Below are 24,701 nucleotides of genomic sequence, written 5' to 3'. Positions count from 1 at the left end.
GACGTCATTTTACAAATTATGGACACAACTTGTCCGGTGGCGTCGGTTGTCCTTTAACTGTCAACTCTGATTATGTTGTAGTTGGCCATTGTAAATAGTCCCTCATAAATCTGCATGTTTAACATTTTGTACAGTCAATGCAACATGACATTGCATGCATATTTTGAGTACGAGTGAATACAAGTGGCAAAATGGTTTGTTTCAAATCAACTGACCCATTTGAAATGAATGCAAATGACATCCATTCGTTCTTATTCCTCAGTATTTTTAATAAGCTCTCAACGGTAGTTTTATTGTACCGTTAAATAAAAAATGAGAATGGAAATAACCAGTTTTTGCAACTTTTTTTGTTGACAAAGTAACCAATGACCAACTACCATCGAGTGCCTGAATGCCTCAGTTTGTAACTTTCCATCTTGCATGTCAAATTAACTCATCTCATTTGTTTCCAGTCATGTCACTTATCTACCCACTTCCAAACAAGTATTTACTGAATATTAAAAAAAGATATGATTCTATACGTCTGTGTAAGCTCTCAGTCATACAGGAGTGGTCCATCGATGAAAAGATTTCTTCAGCCGTGATCTGTACTTCTTTGAAGGTGTCGGACGTTTCGCTTCTTATCCAAGAAACTTTGTTAGAAAACTAAAGTTTTACTGGTAGTTTAGCCCATATATATATATATATATATATATATATATATATATATATATATATATATATATATATATATATATATATATATATATATGTATATATATATATATATATATATATATATATCCCTACTGTCCAGACATGCTATGATAGGTCCCTGCTCTCAGGTTGGGGGGAGCAGAGGACTACTCCCTGCGGCTCCACTGATTGTTCCTATTGTCCTGACTAACGACTGTTCTGATTGCCCTATTTGCGCTGGTATTACCTCATCAGCATTGTGAAATTTGAATGAAAATGTTAAAGAGCAATACATTGGGGAGACTAAACCAATTCTCAAAAAAGACTATCAACATCGCAGGGATAATACTAGTGGGCCTCAATCAGCAGTACATATGCACCTAAAAGCTAGCAACCACTCATTTGATGACAATGAGGTTAAAATCTTAGCGAAAGAACATAGATGGTTTGAAAGGGGAGTAAAAGAAGCGATTTTCATAAAACAGCTAAATCCTTCACGAAAGCGATATGGTGGTGTGAGGTTCAATTTGGATCGTTCGTACAACAGCCTGCTTAGGCAATATAGCATTAGTAATGCTGATGAGGTGAGCAAATAGGGCAATCAGGCCAGTCGTCCGACAACTTCAAAGAAGTACAGATGACGGCTGAAGAAACGTTTTCATTGATATGATGCTATGTCTGCACATGATCCTTGCTGGACGACGGGGTGGGTCAGACCTTATATGGAGATGGGGCAGACGAGGACGCGGTCCTCCAGCAGAACACTGAGGACGAGGAACACAAAGTAGAGCACGAACATCGTCAGGCCGAGCGTTCTGCTCATCTTCCACTGACACGTGCCGATGGAGATGATGACGAAGAGGAGCATGAGGAAGAGCAGCACGATGGCGCAGAACAGGCCTTTGGACATGACGGTCAAAGGCTGGCCGCCGTGCAACAGTGAATGTAACAGCCACGGGACGGGCAAACTACAAGTGCAAAAGAGAGAGACAGGAGTCATTCCACAACCGGAGGACTTTTTTTAACTTCTGTCGCTCTTGTGAAATTATGAAAACCTTTTTTTACATATTTGCTGTATTGATGCTCTTAGTTATTATCCAAAAGAAGTCCGAAATGGCGCCCGATTAGGCAGCCGTCAGCAAGTGCTTTCACGAGCCGTGCTTTTTTTTGGGTTGTTTTTTGTGCTTTCTTTTGTCACCGACTTGTGAACTTGTGGAACGGATACAGATTGTTTTTCAGCATTTTCGCCATGTCATTCATTAAGGGGGACTGAGCAGTTGCGCCTTTTTGGCAGCATCGAGACTAATAAAGGCTAATCCAACAACATCGGTCCAACCCTGTTCCCAAAACTCGCATGGAGTTGCTCCAACCCCGATTCATTGGACAATTTGGGAACAAAATAGTCTGTGTTCGGTGTAAAAACAGGCACATTTTCATTTTTATACTGGGGCCATCATCTAATTCGGTGTCTTGGTGAATTCGGAAGACACGCTACATCATACTGGGTGTTCTTTTTGAGGGAGTCCATCCATGAGACCAAAAGCATTTCTTCTCTACCCGACGCTTTTAGTTGTTCTTCGAAGGGGCACTATAGAACAGATTCTTAGACAAGCTGTGCTGCGCTCTCAATATAAAATGTTGGATTTGCTTTGGGTGTGTGTCAGTTTTACAGTCAACTTCACATTCCAAAAACAAACAGCTCATACACTGTTGGTATGGTCACTGTTAATGGCTGCCAGCTAAGATTTAAAGGACAACCAACGTCTCCGGACAAGTTGTGTCCATAATTTGTAAAATTTTAAGACTCGCGCTGAATATTCAGGAAGTCTTGTTTTTGCGTTGGTGACGAGTCCGTACGTGACGTCACTAAAGTCCCATGATCGTAAAAAAGACGCATTGTAGAGGTCCTTCCATCACGTCAATGTATTTTGCTGTACTTGTTTGGTCTGGGGACCTCGTGTTGCACCCAAAAGCCGGCAGAAGGCCAGAAGAGGGCGTCCAAGCGCCATATAAGGAATTTATCAGCCTGTGGAACCGGAGGTGGCCACAGGAGGTCGCCATTTTGTGCCTCTTTTTTTGGGTGAGAGATTTCTCCCCAATGTTGCCTCAAAATGGCACAAATAAATTCTTTAATCGATTGCAAACATGTATCAGAATCATCTTTATTGCCAAGTATGTAGAACACACAAGGAATTTGTTTCCGGTCGAACACGCTGCACTAGTATCATCAGCAAAAAAATTGCAAAGAGGCACTATACAATTCCATACAATGTATGGAACTATGTACTATACAATGTATGCTTTCCTCTTCAGAACTATTTGAATCAAATTCATAACTGGATGTGTAACAAGAAAGCATATTCTCGTCTTGGGGTGACGTCACGAACTGGGGCGGGACTTTCTGAAAATGCCTAATTCGCAGCTCAATTTTTTGCAGATTTTGGACACTAAGTCATTTTTATTGGTGTTTTGCATTTGACTAAAAATATCAGCCTGCATGTTTTGCATATTTTAGATGCTATAAAACGTTTTTCTGATGTCAGTTAAAAAACAAAAAAAGTGACGTTGGTTGTCCTTTAAATCCTCTTTTGTGCATTCCTGAAATCAATAAATTGGCATCCATTTGATTGAATGTCCATCTATTGTGTATGTTCTCTGTGATGTACAATTAATCAAACCAAAGTTACAGCAAATGAAATAAGGCTGTGGCTCAACACCTTAATAATACATTTCATTTGTAAGCACCTTTGAAAACTCTCAAGGACACTTTACAGTCACAGGATATTTTTTCCGCGGGTGAGCAGCGGCAGCCAGACACGCCAGCGTTCACTCAACCCGGAAGTAACAAAGTCAAAAAAACACAAAACAAAATAAATATACGACTGAGAGCTTACACAGACGTAAATAACAAATAATATGACACCACAAAGACACAGTCATTCATTCTTCAGCACTTCCTGTACTCTAAAAATGCAAAATATTGACTAGTATATCCCGGTCATGTCTCAATGGTCCACATTTTAGCTCAACTTTGTCTTCTAACATAAATATTCGGTCAAAGGAGGTCCACATGGTGCAACCATAAGCACTGCATGGATCTATAATAGTGCTTCCATATCTTGACCCTGACTAGTTGAAACAGCCAAAAAAAAAAATGAAATCTTGCTTCCCGCCTTGTTAGGTGCAAGCGGATAACAATAACATACCGGAGTCAGAGGCCAGTCGACTTACCCCACAGTGATGTCAAAAATGTTACTGCCAACTGAGCTTGACACAGCCATGTCGCCCAGTCCTTTGCGGGCCACAATAACACTTGTGATGAGGTCAGGAATGGATGTACCGGCCGCCAGGATGGTGAGACCCATGATTTCCTCTGAGATACCTATGGTCTCACCCACCTGGGCCCAGGAAAAGGTTGGACTCGATTTGAGGACGTATTTGGCACTCTAAACCGAACGCAGATGAAGATTAACTGACCTGATGAGCCCACCACACCATCAGGTAAGAGAAAACGGCTATCCACAGAATTGTGCCAAGAAATGTAAAGGCAAAGTATTTCTTGGATGCCTGTGAAAGGTAAGAGTAAAGGTTTGACAGAAATTCTGTTGCAGAAAGGCATTGCATGTTGGGATGTATGCCATTTCAAAATGGACTTTTTAATGGCCGTCGGGGTGTCTGCCTGATTGTCAAGATCAAAATCTGTATTTTTGGTGTACGGTTAACCATTCAACTCTCACTTGGCCAAATGGGATGCAATTCCACTTTTGAGCACGAGTGTGCCATACACTTAACTCATTCACTGCCAGATGATATTTGGAGTAATATGAGGTGCAAATAAAGTGCTGCCACGTACAAAAGGCAAATGCTGCCCCCTCGTGGGAGGGAAAAACATTGCCAGAGGTCTGACCGGCGCTTTATTGCCCCCCCACCCAACCCCGCAACAAAAACAAAAACACGAATACATTTGGGAATTTCAGCAAATAAGTTAATTTAGCTCGAAACTAAACAAACAATTGAATGTCATCGTCTGCAATTGTGGTTTTTAGAGCGACAGAAACGGCTGTAGGTTCACAGTATTTGAAAATGTACATCAATTGGCATGATCACAATGGATGACTTTTTTTTAATCAGAGCTGCAAATAAACATTTCTATTTTTGTGAAGATTCCAAATCCACCTGTGTTTTTTCCCCTCAAGCTCATTCGGTTTTCATGACAAAGATACAATAAGATTGTCATATGCAATTTAGCAATACAGTGATACCTCAGCTTACGAACGCTTTAGCTTACAAACCGTTGGCCTCACGTACATATAGTCTTGGCAAACAAACTAGTTTTCGGTGGACGAACCAAACCACAGAGCACCACTGTGGCTGGCGTACTAGTTTTCGGCGGATGAACACCAAACCACATGGAAGAACAGCGCCACAGAGGCTAGCGGACTAGTTTTTGTCAGGACCTGAGTGCAGACATGGTTTGTTATTGAGTGGAGTACTTTTTCTATTATGGGACAGAAAAAGACCGCACCACAGGCGTTAAGCCGAAGAGGACACAAAAGAAAATTACAGTCGAGCAGAAGAAGGATATCATCGAAAAACATGAACGAGGTGTGTGTTTATGTGACTTAGCTGTCCCAGTACCATTACGTTAAATCAACCATCGCTACCATCCATTGAGAACTAATAATAATAATAAATAATAATATATTTAATTTACAAGTGCCTTTCTGAACACTCAAGGACACTTTACAATAAAAATAACAATACACAGAACAATAAAACCATAAATAAAATGACAAATAATAAAATACAGTAAAGTCTCGTTATATCGATATTCAAGGGAGTCCGAAAAAATATCGATATAACCGGGACTATCGATATATCCGACCCTGTTTGCATGTAATTTTCTCCGTGCGTGCATAGAAATAGTATCGATATAACCGGGACTATCGATATATCCGATATCGATACAACGAGACTTTACTGTATCTGACTAAACCAGACCATGAATGCAATTTTAAACAGATGGGTTTTGAGTTGGGATTTGAAAGTAGGAAGGGGGCCAATATTACGGATGTCGGGTGGAAGTGAGTTCCAGAGTTTGGGAGCAGAGCAACTACCATCACAAAGGTAAATAAAGCGACTACATTACATAGTACCGTTAATTTATTTAATTACAGTACAATAGCACATTTATGATACATAAAATAAGGTATACTTTGTGCAATTTTAAGGCTTACTCCGTAGAAAATTATGTATTATGGGGACCTGGGAATGGATTATTCTCATTTTAATGGTTTCTTATGGCAAATAAATGTTTGAAAGATAAACTTTTCGCCTTACACACACTTTCTGGGAACCAATTAAGTTCGTAAGATGAGGTACCACTGTATATTTATATACATTTGGGAATTCGAGTCAGCAGCAGGTGTAATTATTTTCTGAAACACAGAAGGGTAGAATCAGGACTGAATTTACATACGTACCATATTTTCCGGTGTATAATGCGCACCCAAAAGCTTTCATTTTCTCCAAAAGATGACCCTGTGCCTTGTACGCAGATGTGCCTTATATGTGAATATTGAGCCACAACAGGTGAAAAAGTAATGCATAACCCCAGCCTCTACTGTAGTGCCTCATACTGTCGTGTGGTGCGCCTTATATGTACAGTGAGACCTCAACTTACAAACACCTCATCTTACAAACGTCAAATTTATGAAAATTAAACCTTATAATAAGCACTATTTTCATAATACACACCCACCACGGCTGGCGGAGTGATCTTCGGCGGAAGCACACGACCGAACAGCACCAGAGGTTAAGTTACCAACAGTCCTTATGGAAGGTGACTCTCCTTCCATAAGCCATCAACGACCATCAAAAAGGTCAATAAAACTTTATTTTACAGCACAGTTTATTTCTTTAATTACAGTCCTCATGTAATGCGCCTCTTTCTAAACAGCAATTCCCTTTGACCGCCGACGCCATTCCATCAAGCCATAAATGATGTAAATAAAGTGACTTTATGATACAATGCAGTGTATTTCTTTCATTACAATACAATAACACATTTATTATACATAGAATAAGGTATGTTGTGTGTAGTTTTAAGGCTCATTTAGTTGAAAAGTATATTTTATGGAAACCCGGGAACGGATTATTCCCATTTTAATGGTTTCCTATGGCAATTTTTTTTAGATACACACCTTTCGCCTTACACACTCTGTCTGGGAACCAATTAAGTTCATAAGTTGAGGTCTCACTGTATTTGGAAAACATGTATATATTTATATAGTTTATTTTGATTTGTTTTTCTTCGTTCATTGAAGGTGCACCTTATAGTCCAGTGCGTCTTACATATTGAAAATGTTTGAAAATACACTATTCATTGGTGGTGCGCCTTATAGTCCACTCTGCGCCTTATACACCGGAAAATACGGTAACAAATACAAGAAACGAAAATATCTCCAAAAAAAGTGTGTTTTGGTTGTTGTTGTTTTTCTATAGGCATCAAAAATAGGTTTGGGGACACAAAACCGTATATGACTGCAGCGTTCATGTGCTATCCATTGCCCTTGCGATCTGTCAAAAAAAATTACAGTATGTATAACTGTAAAAGTATGAACTAAGCAAGATCATGATTTTCAGTCTTTACATTGTGTGAGTGTGTCGTGAGATTTGTGTTTGGATGCACTGATGCAATTAACAAAAATAGTCACCAGACTGAAATTAATTTTCTCACATCGCAACTCACTCACATGGCAGAGGTCAAGAATCTCAGGTGTGTGTGAATATACGCACCGGGTTGCGGACGTCAGGCAGCGTGAGCCACAGTGGAAACACAATGGGCAGCAGGAGGAGGTAAGTGACCTGCTTGCGTCTGCTTTCTGGCCAATCTAAAGACAAGGGCTTGTTCTCCTCCTCGTCCTCCTCCTCGTCTTCATCATCATCATCCTCACTTTCATTCGATACACTGCTATCCGCATCACTGCTCTCATCACCACTTCTGCCGCTTGAGCTGTCCTGCAGCCAAGAGACATTTCCGAATATCCGTGAGTCACACCAAAGGCATTCATCAAGGGTCGCTTTCTATTTGTCATGGATGATATAGTATTTCCCAATTCAATCTTACAATGCATATCTATTTTCTCGACAGCTTATTCTCACGAGGGATACAGGAGAGCTGGAGCCTCTCGTGGTTAACCGTGAGGGAAGAATGACGTATACTTAACCAGCCAAATGCAAGGCACATGGACAAACAAACCTTTAGATTCAGATTCACATCGGGATTGTTTAGAGCAGGCGTCTCAAACTCGCGGCCCCCAAAAGAATATTTTGCAGCCCGCCTTGATATGAAAGATTAATGTTAGTGCGGCCCGCATGATTGATATGAATGCAACTTGTGTGTGGAGCTGAACAAGTAGGCAAGAGAAGCCATGTTTAGTTCATCTTCAATATTTTCTTTATGTTAAGAAAGTTAAAGGTTAAAGAACTGTGAATACAGACATTTGAAACTTTATTAAAATAATTAGTTTTCGTGTGTTTTTTTCAGTCGTCTCTATCGGCCTTATGATCATTATAATTATTTTATTTATTTATTACTGGTTAATTTATTTTGTATTCATTTTTCCATTTATTTATTGAAATCATTTTTTGTGTGTTAAAAATAAAGATTTTGAGAACATTGGAATGTTTTATCTGTGATTTTCTTGTGGAAATCCTGATGCGGCCCAGCCTCACCCAGACCCAGACGGGTAAATTGTGTTTGAGACCCCTGGTTTAGAGCAATGTTAGGCAACCAGTGGCCATTCCTGATAACACTCTCGCCACCTTAATTCATTTACCACCCAAAATAAGTTTTTTTATTGGAAGGAGAGGAGAGTCCACGACCCTGGTAAAGATTAGCGCTGCAGATCAAGGGATGAATGGATTATAAAATTGTTTCCTATACTAAAGTGGACCCATAAATAATTGTGAATTGACATCCATCAATGTTGTCATTCACATAATTTATCAATGTTTCTATACATTTGTTGTGTTTTTCCTTAGTTTTGGCAGTTGGCCATGTACTATGTAAATTGCAGGTTTATCAGTCATGTTTTTTTAAGCAGTATTTTATTTTTTATATATATGAGATGCACAGTGGTCATCTGGTTGGTATGTCCACTTCACAGTACAGAGGTGCAAGGTTCGATTCCGGGTCTGGCCTCCTTGTGTGGCCTCCACACACACGCTATGTGAGTGTGAGTGTGTGCGCGATATATTAGCCGACTATCAAAATGACTAAGTTGGCTACAAATAAACAATTATGGTAGCCTGCATGATGAAATCGATGAGGTTTCTTCAGCCGTCATCTGTACTTCTTTGAAGGTGTCGGACGTTTCGCTTCTCATCCAAGAGGCTTCGTCACCGAACTAAAATCTTTTGTTGGTAGTTTCGGCCCTACATATATATATCCCTACTGTCCGGACTCTGCTATGATAGGTCCGTGCTCTCATGTTGGGGGGAGCGGAGGACTATTCCCTGCAGCTGCTCCACTGATAGTTCCTATCGTTCTGACTAACGACTGGCCTGATTGCCCCACTTCGACTGGTATGACCTCATCAGTATTACTAATCCTATGTTGCCTAAGCAGGCTATTGTATGAACGATCCAAATTGAACCTCACCCCATTTTGGATCGTTCATACAATAGCCTGCAATACAATACGTCTATTGTCCTGCCTGATAATGGGGTCTACGATTGGCCTGACTGCCCCATTAGCTCTGGTATCACCTTATTGTTTGCTCATGTATTTTGTTTTTCTACTTTAATTCCTTTCATCACGTTGCTGCTTTGCATTTCTCCACTGCGAGACTAATAAAGGCAAATCCATCCATCAGCATAACTAAGCCTATGTTGCCTAAGAGATCTGTTGTACGAACGATCCAAATTAAACCTCACCCCACCATGGCGATTGAGTGAAGGGTTTTGTTTCAAAGAAGTACAGATGACGGCTGAAGAAACCATCTCATCGATGGACCACTCCTGTACGACTAAGAGCTTACGCAGACGTATTCATGATGAAATGTTTTTTCCCCTGCAGTGCACGCTGTCGAGCCCAACTTATTTTGAATGAAGATCTATTTTTCGATCGACCTGTGCATGCCTGCATGCGCACACACTTACATGCCATCATGAGCAACGGCCATTATGGCGGCTTAGATGACCGAAGCATGGGACACACTTTTGCAGTCTGGTAACTGTCGTGGCTCATGTATACCATTTAAAAATGCTTCTCGCGGCTGTACAGATTCCGATTTTTTGCTTGTATCCTCTGTGAAAGCACTGTTTTTGGGTTTTTTTTTTGTCAGCCACTTGACTGACAATCCGCCCTACCAATAGAAACGTGTGTCGCAGGCTATGACACAAATATTCTTTGACAGAAATGCTGGAATTTAAGATAATTTCTACATATTTTTAAAATATAAGAAAACATTACAAATATTTGTGCCATGCGTTTTCTCAGCTCCAGAGCCACAAGTTGGCTACCCTCGGTCTATGCCCTGCATTTGGGTTCAGGATGTCCTGTGCTACTGCCGAAAGTCAGCTGGGATGTGACTCTTGAGGATTTTTTTCATGATGCTTTTAATTTCAAAATCAGCAACAACCGGACTACTCATAAAAAGGGGGAAGTGATTAGGATGTCTGTATTTGGTGAGCAACCATCGGGTAAATGTGACAGATGACGGTGAGCTGCATACCTTTGAGCCATCCCGATCGCCTGTCATGTTCTTTGCCTTGTGCTCGGCTGGAAGCTGGGAGGTGGACGGCTCCTCTGCTGCTGTACCAGGTGCGGACCGCTCATGGTGTGGCTTCTGATCGTTATCTGGGTCGGGGAAAGAAATCACAGGAAAACGTCAGACACGTTTTCATCACAGAGTAAAATGATCTCTTGAACTCGCCGGTCACATTTTGATTGGATGAATTTGACATGAATTACACAACAACAAAAAAGTCACTGAAATATTGTGGTTTACAGTGAGGTATTTTGAGTCCCATAGTGCACAGACAACCATCATTTCGTCAATCCTCTCGCTGACTGATTTGGCCTCCTTGAGGCTTCTTCAAGCTCCCAGTCGAAGCGCTTTTCTCTGCCTCTCGTGCTATGAAGCACCTCATTAGTCAAAATATGATGTATGGTCACACAGATGTCTGATTGCTAAGATCCACCGACTTTGAGCCTCCGCAATCAGTAATGTTTGGTAAATGACCAAAGATAGAGGGGCCTTGGGGGTACATGCTTTATGTAGCTGGCGGGAATATTGTCATTGGTTGCCATGACACCAAAAATATAATTTATTTGATCTTGTTATTTCTTGTCACATGTTTTTCTTAAAATAGTCTTCAATACTTTATTTATGTTTTGTCATTATCACTTCCGCTTCCGTGTCATGTGTTTCAATGTACCAAAGTCATCATTAGAGACAGAACGAGAGTAATCGTTGTAGAGAGACAGAACGCGAGTAATTGTTGGAGAGAAAGAACGACAGTCTAAAGTCCACGTCGTCAAAGTTTATGGACCTTCGGTTTATAAGGTGTACACGGTACGTTATTAATTTGCTTATTTATTGTATGCCTTGTCGAACATATTGTATTGAGGTCGATTGTTGTTTTAAATGTCTTATAGTTTTCACAGTGTTCCAAGGTCGTGACATCTGTATGAAGCGTCATCCTTGACCGGGGTAGATGCACTTTACGAGACAAAATTAGTGAGTGCAGACCTTGATAAACATTCAACCGTGAACAAAGGTAATCAGAAATTCCAGAATCAGTGTATATTAAATTATTTGCCCCAATCATCCTAAAACACAGCCCAACAAACTAACTTGGCTCATTAAAGGACAACCGACGTCACTTTTTTGTTTAACTGACACCAGAAAAACGTTTTATAGCATCCAAAAACACCCAAAACATGCAGTATGATATTTTTAGTCAAATGCAAAACACCAATAAAAATGACTTAAAGTGTCCAAAATCTGCAAAAAACTGAGCTGCGAATTAGGCATTTTCAGAAAATCCCGCCCCCAGTTCGTGACGTCACGTCAAGACGTCTTGCATTGCTTGTGAATCAAAACAATGGCTTCAGATTCGGAAAATATGCTTTCTTGTTACACATCCAGTTATGAATATGATTCAAATAGTCCTGATGAGCAAAGCATACATGTTTGCAATCGATTAAAGAATTTATTTGTGCCATTTTGAGGCAACATAGGGGGAAAATCTCTCACCCAAAAAAGGCACAAAATGGCGACCTCCGGTGGCCACCTCAGTTTCCACAGGCTGATAAATTCCTTATATGGCCCTTGGACGCCCTCTTCTGGCTTTCTGGCGGCTTTTGGGTGCAACACGAGGTCCCCAGACCAAACAAATACAGCAAAATACATTGACGTGATGGAAGGACCCCAACAATGCGTCTTTTTTACGGTGAAGGGCGGTCCTTTAGTGACGTCACGTACGGACTCGGCACCAACTCAAAAACAAGACTTCCTGAATATTCAGCGCGAGTCTTAAAACGTAAAATATAGCTATATGCGGTGGAATCTTTGTAAAATACGCTCAGTAGAGGTCATTTTAAGTGATTTTACCAATTATGGACACAACTTGTCCGGAGACGTCGGCTGTCCAAAGAAGGTAACCAATGTTAGGTCCGTTTAACAATAGAAAAATCAGAAGTAGGAACAAAAACATTAAATAATCTTTGGGGCGGCACATAATGTAACTGCCCACCCCGAAGGGCAGGCAGGGGAGAAGAGCCAAGAGGGAAGAGAAAGGAGGGGCTTGTTGGGAGAGCTTTTATAAAGACGGAAAGGATGTGACGTCATGTAAAGCTGGACAGTGTGACATAACAGGAAGTCCAAGAAAATAAAATGATGTGAAAGGCAATAGAAGTGATGTTTAAAATGTGTTCGTATAACGAATTGCCCAAACAACCAACCTTGCGTGGGGGGATTTATTTTGTAAATTAGCCCCATTGTTACGTCGGGGTGGGCTGAAAGTGCAAAGCGGCTTGCTTATAATCACGTTTGGACAAAAGAGATGGATAAGCAGGCCCACCCGAGACCCAACAACATGTATGTGTATAGGTAACAGTGTTCACATTCAGACTCACCTTCCAAGTGATGTGACTTGACTGTGTCAGGGGCATTCAGAGGCTTTACTTTGTTATTTGCTGCAGTCAAGACAATCACTGCATCAGATTCAAAATAGCTACAAGAGGCACCCGAGACACACAGAAAAAAAAGGACAAACAGGGGTGTGGGGGATACAGAATGGGTGTTTGCCAGTTGACCTTTTTTGACACCGAGTTTTCACAAATGAATATTTTGTGTAACCACAAAGGATCAATTGCCAACAACCACAGCCAGTCATGGGATACTCCATGCAAACAAAATGCCACAATGCAATGTTTACATACGGCCATAAACAAAAAGAAAAAAGAAAAAACAACGACGCAAGACACAGGTTACCTTTCTTCTGCAATAAGCCCTCCGATCTGATATCGCCGTTAAAGGACGTCTCTGAGGGACATGCACAAGAAAAGGTGACTCTCCAGTCACACACACCACTGCGGTCAATGTACAAAAACATCCTCCATTCATTTAGAGAATTACCTTGCTTGAAAATTCCTTTCACAACTTACATCAGCCTTCAAAATGAACTCACAACAGGAAAGTATGGTACTGAGTCTTACTTTATTTCCCTTAACAAAAATCAATGAAATAACGAACATTGACTTTTTTTGTATTCCATCTATCAAAAAGTAAGTAAACCGCTTCACCCTCACACGGGGCACAGGAGCCTATCCCAGCTGTCTTCGGATAGTAGGCGGGGGACACCCTGAACCGGTTGCCAGCAAATCGAAGGGCACACATACACAAACAACCATTCGCACTCACACTCACAAAGGGGAACAATTTAGAGTGTTCAATCAGCTGACATGCATGTTTTTGGAGTGTGGGAGGAAACCGAAGTACCTGGATAAAAACCCACGCAGGCACGGGGACAACCGACGAAAACTCCATACAGAAAGGCCGAATCTAGGATCAAACCCAAAGTGACCTCACAGTCAGAGGTCGATGCGCTAACCACTTCGAACTTCAGCACCAGTAATGTGAAATGCAGTAATGGGAAATCAAACTGCAGACTGTTATGCAGTATCTGTATTTTGATGTGGAGATGTCTAATTGTTTTCAAACTGTTTTAAAAATAGTTTTACAACATAATACTTTTTTTTTTTTAAAAATCTTCAAAAAGTCTAAACTCAAATCTAAACCAAAACAAATCATTTTGGAAAAAAAAATAAAAAAATTAACAAATGCACAGTGAAAACTAATTAAAATTAAATACATTTAAAAATAAAATAAGAACAATGAAGAAACATTTTAGGGAAATTCTAGTGTTTAGGATTTAGCAATAATAATAACTAATTAATTCTGATAACAGATTAATGAGCCGGTTTATGAAAAAAAAACCTATTTAAAATTCACATTTTTTTTTACCTTACAATCAAGCGAAATGTTAGCAATCAGCATTTTTGGGGGGCGGGTGGTTCTGTTAAAGTGTACATCGTATTTAGAAGCTGAAACCGACAAAATAAATAGCATGCTGTTGCATGCAAAAGATGCTGATGCTGCAAGTTGCCACAGTGATCACTGTACTATTTCATTAGAGATAAAGGAGCTTGCTGAACTCGCATGCTGGCTTTTATCCAGCTCATATGAGTGTGTATTAGAAAGCTGATTAGGGATTAGCTGTGATGGAGTGTTGCAAGAGTAAAGAACCGGCACTGCAATTTGAACGATGCGCGTCACCAAGACACACTCACAACGTTGACCGCGGCAATTACTGTAGTTAGAACTCTTCTTCTACAACTGTCCAGTTGGATGGACGAAGAGAACTATTTGACTCAGCATGATTCAGACTTGGTCTTAGTTTTATTCCCTGGTGCTTTCTATCTTTGTGACTGCTTTATTTCCTGTATATGAGAGTTGTCCATGTTAAATGCTTCAGCTATTGTTAAAGCGCTACATAAATCAATATGTATTGTATTCTGCGTTGCATTTCTCAAACTATTAGTATGAACGCATTATTGCATCCGTTGATTGTTCAGTGTTATGTAAATATTCCCTCTCATTTTCTAGACAGAAGCATTACTTTATCTTACCTACTGTAGCGGTACTTTCAATTTCACCCATGCATTCATGCCTATGCCACCAAAACCGTTGCTAAACTCGCATTAAGACTGAGATTGAAAGCGCATCTACGGCTCGCTCTCGCGGCTCCGCTCTTTGTTACCTTCCCCCAGAGGGTCCAGCGTGTGGATCATCATCTGGAAGATGGTGCTCCTCAGTGAGGTGTTATGCAGGGAAACTGAGCTCCCGCCTCGCTGCAGCGTGGGACGCACCTGCATACAATGAACGTAAAAGCAATGACATGCAAAGCCAGCCTATGGTAACTTGAAACACGTGACACTTAAAAAATGGGAGATGCTATCCCAAAGCAGGAGGCGACCAGGTTTGTGACCAGCGTGGAGAAGAGGTGCTTTGTGGTCAGCTCTGTTTCTTCCACACGGACAGCCCGGATTGTTTTAAAATAAATTACAAAAGCACTATTGAGTTGAATAGATTTATTCAAATTTGTTTCCCAAACCTGAATCAGGTGGACTCCAAAATCTGGATGACTGGAAATGTTTAAAAAAAATGAAATATAACTTGCTGTATTTTCCATCCTATGAGGGGCACCTAAAAGCCTTCTTTTTTTTTTTTTTTTTTTTTTTCAAAAGTTGACCATGCGCCTTATAATCCAGTGTGCTTTATATATAAAACAAACTGATAAAATGAGCTTTACGTGTTTCTTTTCTGTGTTTACAGTTGACCAAGCTTGGTCATATTGTGTATACAGATATTAACGCGTGAACGGCATTGAGTTATTATGCTGTTGCTTTAGAGTATTATTTCAGTTATTATTGTTATTGCTTTGCACGATTACGGGTGATAGTGTATTGTGAATACACTAAGTGAATAGAGAAAAAGTTCCCCTCCACTATGTCATATAAATGTTGCACTACATGTTAAAAGAAAAACTGTGTCACAAAAATAACAAAACAGTTGTTTATGAATTTGGTGGGGGTGAATAGAGTTGTCAGAAAGGGCCTTATATATGTAAAAACATTACATATAATGTACCATACATTGAAGGTGCGGTATATGGTATAATGAATTTTAACCACTGTTAAAGGACAACCGACGTCTTCGGACAAGTTGTGTCCATAATTTGTAAAATGGCTTCTACTGAGCGTATTTTACAAAGATTCCACCCCTTACAGCTAGCTATATTTTACGCTTTAAGACTCTCGCTGAATATTCAGGAAGTCTTGTTTTTGAGTTGGTGACGAGTCCGTACGTGACGTCACTAAAGGAACGCCCCCTGACCGAAAAAAAGACACATTGTAGCAGTCTTTCCATCATGTCAATGTATTTTGCTGTATTGTTTGGTCTGAAAATATTGTGTTGCACCCAAAAGTCGCCAGAAGAGGGTGTCCAAGCTCCATATAAGGAATATTTCAGCCTGTGGAAACGGAGGTGGCCACGGGAGGTTGCCATTTTGTGCCTCTTTTCTGGTGATCGTTTCTCACCAATGTTGCCCCAACATGGCATGGAATAAATGATTTAATAGATTGCAAACATGTATGCTTACCTCTTCAGAATTATTTGAATCATATTCATAACTGGAGGTAACAAGAAAGCATATTCTCCAAATCTGAAGCCATTGTTTTGATTCTCAAGCAATGCAAGACGTCTTGGCGTGATGTCACAATCTGGGGGCGGGACTTTCTGAAAATGCCCAATTCGCAGCTCATTTTGGACACTTTAAGTCATTTTTATTGGTGTTTTGCATTTCAATAAAAATATCATACTGCATCTTTCGGGTATTTTAGATGCTATAAAACGTTTTTCTGATGTCAGTTAAGAAACAAAAAAGTGAAGTCGGTTGTCCTTTAAAATAACATTTTGAATGAATATAGCCCTTGATTCTGAATATTGTCGATAATAATTAAGAGGTTTGCAAGCTAAAATGTACTTGGTAACTTCTGGCCAGTTCTTCTATTTTCCTTGCAGCTTATCCCATTCAAGGTTTCATTTGAGTGGGAAAACCAGCCCAGGCTGCCTGCATTGTGTTTCTGGCAAGTCACTGAAGCCGAAATATGATCTAACAAAATGACAAACATCTGATGAGTACCCAAAGTTTGGCTTTGTCCTCTTGGAGATTTAACGGTTTTCGCAGTAAAGAGCTCTGAGGAGGCTCAGATTGCGGTCTCCATTTCTCCTCCTTTTTCAACACAACGGCAGTAGGAGCAGCAGGTAGAAGGGGAGGTGGAGAAGGCGGTGAGGGTTCGCTCTCCTGTGATGTCAAGGACAGAGTTTGTTATTGTCATTTCTTCTTGAAATAGACACATTCGAAAAAGAGCAGTCCTACTGTGTGAGGTCTTACCAACACCAATTCATCCATTTTGTAGCATTTAGTCTGAACAGCGTCATTGGATGGGCTGCATGTGAAATTCACCGCGACCATATAATAGTGGAGATGACTGACTGGCTTAATAGTAACTAGACTGTGCATAAGCAGGTGTAAATGAAGAGAGAGAGAGCGTCAGAGAGAGGGAGAGAAATGAATAACTGAACATTTGTTTCCTGATTGTTTTAGAAGATATTTTGAAAGCTCAATTTGCGATATGGAAATGTGAGATGAGGATGTTTAAGTGTGAATCCAAGGACCACATATGGCAGTAATTACGATGTGGGCTCACGCAGACACTCGAGTAAAGAAGCAAATGCAATCCGTGAAGGTGCTTGATGCTAATAGCGGAACGTGCTGTTGGTACTTGAAACCGTTTGGAATATGAAATGCATACACTTAGCTGTCTTGTTTGGCAGTCTGCAAAACAAGAGCTTTGATCAAAACATTGCAATGAGCCATTACGCATTTATATCACCTGGTGCGACCACTACCGGCATTTTTGGAGGCAGCCAGGCACCTGGACTGCTTTTAGGTCTGCATCAAAGGCCTTGACACAAACACCTGCTCATAGTGCAATGTCCTTAGAATGGATCAGAAAGGGGGACACAATGCCAAATGTGTTCACGTGAAAGCACAAAAAAGGACTTCATGCAGTCAACAAAGATTGTCTGTTGCAAGAGAGAACATAGTTGATGATAGGAGTTGCAACATCAAGATCAACACTACTTAAAAATCTCTCCTACATTTGGTGTGCATTTTGGCTGTTTTTGTTGATCATGTTTGCATTTAGTATGACATGTGTCTTTTCCCCTTATGTTTTTGTGGCCACCTATGATCATCAACTTCTTTTTTTCGCCTCCCTCAGTTACTTGGTTTTGTTTTGATGGAGAAGATCTCATAAATTGCATCTTAATTGGGAATAATTTTGTGACGTAACATTTTGAGTGCTGCACAGCCCTTGCTTAAACACTTGCACAAAACAGGTGATAGACTTTGCCACAATTGAGGTGTAGTCATGTTCTTCTCCTTGTGCTTGCCTGGGTTTGGTCTTTGCAAAACCGGTTATGTGGTGCTCAAAATTCTCCAGAGGTATGAAAGGGAATGAGATTTGTGCCCTGCAATTGACTTCAACCGGTCAACAGGTCATATCTTGCCTGTCATCCAAAGGCAGGTGGGATAGGCTCCGGCTCACCCATGGCGTGAATAAGAAGAGCTGTCGAACATTGATGGATCTGACATTACTGACAAAGTATAGTCTACTATTCAGCCCTCAAGTTCCAAGGCAAACATCATTTCAGCGGTCATTAACTGCTGTCATCAACACATGGTATTGACATCAACAGACACAGAAACAGGTGTTTCCTGTCATCGTGACTGACCTTTTCGGGCTCTTCGGTGGTCCACACTTTGATAACGCTCACGTGCTTGTTGAGTTGTGTCTTGACCGTGTGCTCAATCTGACTGTTGAATTTCATAAAGCAAACATAGCTGATGTAGCCCAGCACCAACATGGCGCTCTCCCACCACAGAATTGTGTTATCCAGGAAGAAGATGATAAGCATGATCAGGTCCAGGATGTAGAAGAACACGTCCCGGAAGAGCGGCCACCAGGTCAGGTGCAGCACCTCCCGAGAGAAGATGGCACACATGCCTATCACAAAGAGGATGTTGAAGACGGCCGAGCCCACGATCGTGCCTATGCCCACGTTGCTGTGGGACACAAAACAGCCGATCAGGGAAGTGAAAAGCTCTGGGGCTGAGCCGCCGGCGGCCATAAAGGTGGCACCGGCCACGTCATCGGAAATGTCTAGCTTGTTTGTGATGACCTCCAGAGCGGGAACAAAAAATTCATCGCAAACTATAGCGAGGGCCACAAACATATAAATCATCCCTACGGCATGCAGAACCACCCAGCCTTGGCGTCGCTGTTCCACCGTGAAAATGTCTTTTGGGTACTCGCCCTCTCTGTGCGGCGGCTGTAGCGGAGTGGGTGCTGTGGTGGTTGGTGGAGGATTAGGAGGTTGCGGTTCCACATAAATACACTGCTCAATATCTGTCCTGTTGACAATAACCAAGGTGGGTTCTGTACTCTTGGGTGCTTGCACCTGTTCCTGCGTTGCATTGGGTGCTGCGAACACTCCAACACTGACATCTCCAACACCATCATCCACTTCTTTTTCTTCCAAAATGTCCCGCGTATGGATGGAGACTCCAAGTTGTGACAGCCTGGCTTTCAGCGTCAACGTGTAGAAAAAACACAAAAGCACGCTTACAGTTAAGAAGAGGACGCGATTGCGTCTAAATCTCCCCGGGCGAGGAGCCACAATTATTGTCCTCATGTCAAAAAAGCAAATGTCATATAAAGTCCTTCATGGTTCCTCTTCTGCTATGTGGCAAAAAGACACAGATTTAGCCACTCGAACATTTCATCTTATCTTGTCTGACTTCCACCTGTGACAGAGCAAAGACATGCAAAGAAAATAGTGAGAGCAACACAAACACAAATACCTCACCCCTCGTGATAGCTGTAGGTACTGAAGCGAAAAGATGCAAACAGCCAGCTGTTACTATGACTACACACATAATTTGGTACCTGTGAGAACACAGAACATTTTGGGTTTCCATTTTGGACATTATCGCGGGTCAATAAAGGAGTAAGTGGTTATTGAGTTGTTAGTTCACCAAAAAACGTCACAATTAAAATATATTTTTGAAGAATTAAATGCAACTTCATGCTCTCCGACAGTAAAAGGTACCCACAAAAGAAACGTTTTACCGATTATGTAAAGCGAGCAGACTTACCAACTGTTCAGCTGTTCTTCCCCATGATCGAGCTTCACTTCAACCCACCTGAGCCACACAGAGACGTCACTATTGGTTTGGGCCGGGGGGTGGGGGAGAGTACAAAGGCGCCCCGCTTGTCAAGTCGAGAACAAGGCTCAGCATAACACCACTAAGAAGATTTATAACCAAACACCTCCCTCTCACCTTCCCTTTCACAAATATGGCTGGTACATTATCCAACATTCATATCGATGATACAACAGGTGGTTGATTGACGCCAGGTGCAGTCATGCTCATTAATCAGCGATCCTCATTCAGGGCTGTGTAGTGACGTGTGAAGTGAGGCCAAGATTTTAAAAAAATCTTATATTAAGTCGTTTTGTTTACCATCCAAAAGAAACTATCATTTCGCACGTAATTAGCCACACGGCGTTCAGCTGATCAAATACGACGGCGCATCCGTTTTAAGCATTGTTGTCAATTAGATTGGTTAAAAAAAAATAAACTAGAGATGCTCTTGTTTTGAAATGTGTTTGATACCGATTAAAACATACTTACTTTTTTCCAAGCACATCAGTTTTTAGATATGTTCGTGTAGGGCGGGCACCAGGACCAGGAATCTCACCCAGCAGGTGCACCGGAGGGGGCGGGTTTATGTTACATATATTTCACTGCATTTTCTGTTTGAGTTAGATCCACTTGTTAGCCGTTGGAATAAACATGTCTCCACACTCAGCCGTATGTGCTCTTTCCTCAACGGCTACACTGGTGACCCCGACTTTGGAAATGTTCATGGCAACAGACGAAGATGTGTCTTCTATGGCCATGTCGCCACGACCGGCGCCCCAACTCTCAGCCGTCGCCGAAGTTGCCCGAGTTCTGGCACAGCGCCCCAGCACAGACTTCTTATCCCTTCCCAGACTCAGCGATGAAACAGCAGTGAATCCCATGGACAAAATGCTGTCGCTGTTAAATTCGGATGATGGCGGATTCATTTCCCACCACATGTTTCTTCGCCAGCTACCGGCCGCAGTGCGCGCCGTGCTAGCTAACTCGACGTGCCTTGCCACCGGCGACTATCGTGGTTTGGCAGAAGAAGCAGATCGAGTGCTTCTGGCGACACGGCGATTCGCCGTGCAAAGCGTGACGGCCGAACCCCTCCATTGGTGAAGTGGCGTCGAGCATCGATCCGACCGTCGTGGCCGGAGTGGGATCGCAGAAGCGACGCGGGAAAACCATTTGCATTTCCAGTGACGTGCGGTGAGGTTCATGGCTGGTGAGGCACTGACGTCATCATAGTCAGATTTACAAACATATGAACTCTACAGAGTAGCTTATTCACCATTTGATTGGCAACAGTTAACGTGTTTTGTTTAAAATGTCATGTCATCATTCTTTATATATACAAACTGCAGCATCGAAAAAAAATAATAATAAAAAAAACGTTATTATCGTGTTACCTTTACTTGTAAATGAAGTCCATGCGCCGCTCCTTCTGAAGAAAGGCATCGATAACATCTTTGTAGAAGCCTTCCTTATCTTTCTTCAGTTTTAAAAGTCTCTCTGTCTCAATGGAGATCACTGCCAGTGAAGAAAGTCGTCCTTGACCAGTCCTGTTGCGACTGTATGTTTCAGTCTTTTCAGTGCTGAGAATGACATCTCATCTACTTCGACAGCAACAAATGGGGCTGCACCAATCTCCTTTTTAATGTCAATTCTAATGACATCACCAACTGCTTCAATTAAATCGTTCTGTATTCTGTTTGACAGGCCAGAAAATACAGTGGATGTCCCAAAATGTCTCGCTAGCCTGTCATCTTTCTCAGCGAAAGCATGTAATAGTTCAACATAGTTGCCACGATTAGCAGAGCCTTTACTTTCATCATTTCCACGAAATGCCAGCTGTTGTTTGCCAAGGAAGCAGGTGGCATTAATGAGATCTTTTAAAATCTCCCGGTTCTCCTTTACCTTAGCATTGTGGATGCTGATGTTGAGTCTTCATCCAAAGCCAAGTCGATCGTGGACATCCCGAATGTTTTTAGCGCGATTTGACTTTGGATGTGCGCGGTGGACTGCTCATGTTTGATGAGGCTCCGTTGTAAGTTTTTTAGGTCGCAATATCCCATTTGAGTCCAGACATTGTCATAAGTTGAGAACAGAAGGCAGGAAAAGCAGAAAAGGCGGTTTCTTGCTGGACATCCACACAGCCAGCCTTTTCGTGTGTACCAGTCCGTCTGAAAAGAGCGAGTATTCTGTCCCGTTGTCTGAAGCAAACCTTTTAGCTCCGGTGTTGGTCTTCCTTTAATTATTACCTCCTGCTTCGATTGAAAGTCCAGTTTACAAAATTCTTTCAATTTAGATATGTAATCCTCCATTCTGAAAGTGAGACCAAGCAACACGAAAAAATGACTGGAGGGTTGCACTTTACTTGCTAACTGTTTACTGTAGCTTTCTGTCTCTAATTCCATTATTCTGCAGCCGTGGAGTCGCAAGTGTCTCTGGAATCACAAGCGCCCCCTGTCATGAGGCGGGAGAACTGTTTGCCTCACCTACGCACAGTTTTGACTAAAATAAAATACACTGTAGTACAGTGTTTATAATGTACAGTCACTGTACATTATATACACCAGCTAAACTGTAGAAATTTAGTTCATATACTAAACGTGTTTGAACGCTTTAATAGCGATATGCAGAGGGACAGCAGCAATGTGGTGTCACTGCAGAGCAAGCCTGCAGAGTTAGCATAGTGATTGCGCAATCCATGTTGAGGCTCAGCCGGCTGCTGCCTCACCGCTCGTCTCTACTTCGTATTTGAACGGTAAATGTGAAAATTCCGCGATTTTGGAAAAAAAATCCAAAAACGGTGAAGTTAAATGGACAAGAACTTTAAATTACAAATCACTAAATACATATAACAGTTTAATTTATTTTTTTCATTTGATATTTCCATGACAGGTTTCCATGATGACAGGTGAGGCACTGCCTCACCTGCCTCCCCTGACTGCACGTCACTGTGCATTTCCATCAGCGGTTCGGCGCCAAGGCTCGACGCTGTGTACCCCCTGTTCCTACGAGGCTCCGGGAATCTCCAACGCCCGGCACCCAGTAGCAGCCGTGGGCGCCGGCAACGAAAGAGAGCTGCTTTTCGTCACGGACTCCTCGTCAGGAAGGCGTTTTCTTGTGGACAGCGGGGCACAAGTAAGCCTGCTGACGCCCACCGCCGCGGACAAGACGGCAGGTGGATGCGGGCCTGCATTGTGCGCAGCTAACGGCTCGCCCATCGCCAACTTTTCGGATGTGTCAATTCTGTTGCACCCAGCTGACATTTTTCTTTATTCAGCTTCAGGTTTGCTTTTCTTGTTGCTTCTGGCACAGCTTTCAGTCTTTCGTCATGTTGAGCTCTGGTGGCACCCCAAATGATGATGTCATCCATCGAGGTATCAACTCCTTCCAAGTGCTCATATATCATGTTGATTGTTTTGTGATAAACTTCAGGAGCTGAAGCAATTCCAAAAGGTAGTCTTAGGAATCTGTATCTTCCAAACGAAGTGTTGAAAGTACATAGTTTGGAACTTGGCTCATCCAGCTTCATCTGCCAAAATCCCGAAGAAGCATCTAGCTTGCTGAAATACTTTGCCTTTGAAAACTGTGCCATAATCACTTCACAAGTAGGTAGCTTGAAGTGTTCTCTCTTGATGGCTCTGTTTAGATCTCTGGGATCCAGGCATATTCTGAGTTTTCCATTCTTTTTGTCTACGACAACGAGGGAACTCACCCAGTCTGTCGGCTCCTCAGTTTTCTTTATTACATGCTTGTTCTCCATATTGTCCAATTCTGATTTTAGCTGCTTTTGTAGAGCAAATGGGACTTTCCTGCATGGATGTATGACTGGTGGCACACCTTTGTCCACTCTGATTGTGTGTTCTCCTGGTAGGCAGCCTAACCCTTGAGACAAGTCTTTGTACTGCTCCATTAGTTGATCATATACTGTCTCTTTTTGTCTATCCACGACAAAAACTCTCTTCACTAGGTGTAGTCTCTCACATGCCGCCAATCCAAGTAGACCCTGCACATCCCTTGGAACTATGATGAAAGATAGCTTATGTAATTGGCCTTTATGTGTCACATTCACAATGCATTTTCCTTTCATTGGTATGACTGCCCCCGCATAAGCTGTGACTTTCATGTTTGCCCTGTGTATTTTTGGTCTCGGTCTGATCTTCATGAAATCAGTCTCTGAAATGACATTCACATTGGCTCCAGTATCCAATTTGAATTTTAGATGAATGTTGTTCACTTTCAGTGTAGTGATCCAATCTTTTTCTTCTCTTTCATCTTTTACAACATTCACATAAAGTTCCTCCACTTCATAATGATCATCTACTGCATCAATCTGGCCTTTCATTTCATGGTTCCTGCAGCAACCAGCATAGTGATTTGCTTTTTACATATTTTGCCATATGCTGTACACTGCTTTGGGGGATGTTGCGTACCACAACGAGTACAACATTTTTGTTTGAATATCCTATATTTGTTGGGTTGTCTCACTCTTGCTTTCATATCAGCAGTCTTGTTGTTGTGGGATCTGTGTGCATTTCTTTCCACTGCATCCACATTGCAGCTAGAATCATTTAGCAGCTCTTTAGCCTGTGATTTAACAGTCTCAGCGGCTCTACACAGTGCTA

The 24,701-nt window shown here is 41.7% G+C and overlaps 2 protein-coding genes across 4 annotated transcripts in view; one reads left to right on the top strand and one right to left on the bottom strand.

Moving 5' to 3' along the window:
* Window positions 1-1,526, top strand: part of LOC148900301 (C-myc promoter-binding protein-like) — a 72,171-nt gene extending 70,645 nt beyond the window's left edge. The window contains exon 36 of the transcript XR_016114437.1: window positions 1,391-1,526. The gene's annotated coding sequence lies outside the window, so the exon portion shown is untranslated. The remainder of the gene's footprint in view (window positions 1-1,390) is intronic.
* LOC148900300 (sodium/potassium/calcium exchanger 1-like) lies at window positions 1,394-20,147 on the bottom strand. Of its 3 annotated transcripts, none has more exons than XM_088991929.1 (10): window positions 20,035-20,147; window positions 18,612-19,683; window positions 16,954-17,115; window positions 15,010-15,118; window positions 13,689-13,751; window positions 10,416-10,540; window positions 7,474-7,695; window positions 4,153-4,242; window positions 3,907-4,073; window positions 1,394-1,643 (listed from the first exon to the last, which is right to left on the bottom strand). In XM_088991929.1, the coding sequence occupies exons 2-10, from the start codon at window positions 19,569-19,571 to the stop codon at window positions 1,394-1,396; spliced, it is 2,148 nt and encodes a 715-aa protein (XP_088848055.1). In that variant the 5' UTR covers window positions 19,572-19,683; window positions 20,035-20,147. The 3 variants fall into 3 exon arrangements, with proteins under 3 accessions (XP_088848055.1, XP_088848056.1, XP_088848057.1); XM_088991930.1 differs by lacking the exon at window positions 13,689-13,751 and adding an exon at window positions 13,182-13,232; XM_088991931.1 differs by lacking the exon at window positions 13,689-13,751.
* Between the last annotated feature and the right edge of the window lie 4,554 nt (window positions 20,148-24,701).

Source organism: Hippocampus bargibanti, linkage group LG03 (genome assembly GCF_051943395.1).
Source record: "Hippocampus bargibanti isolate YZ-2025 linkage group LG03, ASM5194339v1, whole genome shotgun sequence".
Taxonomy (NCBI): Eukaryota; Metazoa; Chordata; class Actinopteri; order Syngnathiformes; family Syngnathidae; genus Hippocampus; species Hippocampus bargibanti.
This window is presented reverse-complemented; position numbering and strand designations above follow the sequence as displayed.

Coding starts and splice junctions, on each gene's coding strand:
- LOC148900300 (XM_088991929.1), bottom strand. CDS start 19,571: ATGAGGACAATAATTGTGGCTCCTCGCCCGGGGAGATTTAGACGCAAT. Junction 13,752..15,009: donor GCTGGACCCTCTGGGGGAAG/GTAACAAAGAGC, acceptor GTTTGATCCTAG/ATTCGGCCTTTCTGTATGGA. Junction 10,541..13,688: donor CTGCGTGGGTTTTTATCCAG/GTACTTCGGTTT, acceptor TCCCCGACCCAG/ATAACGATCAGAAGCCACAC.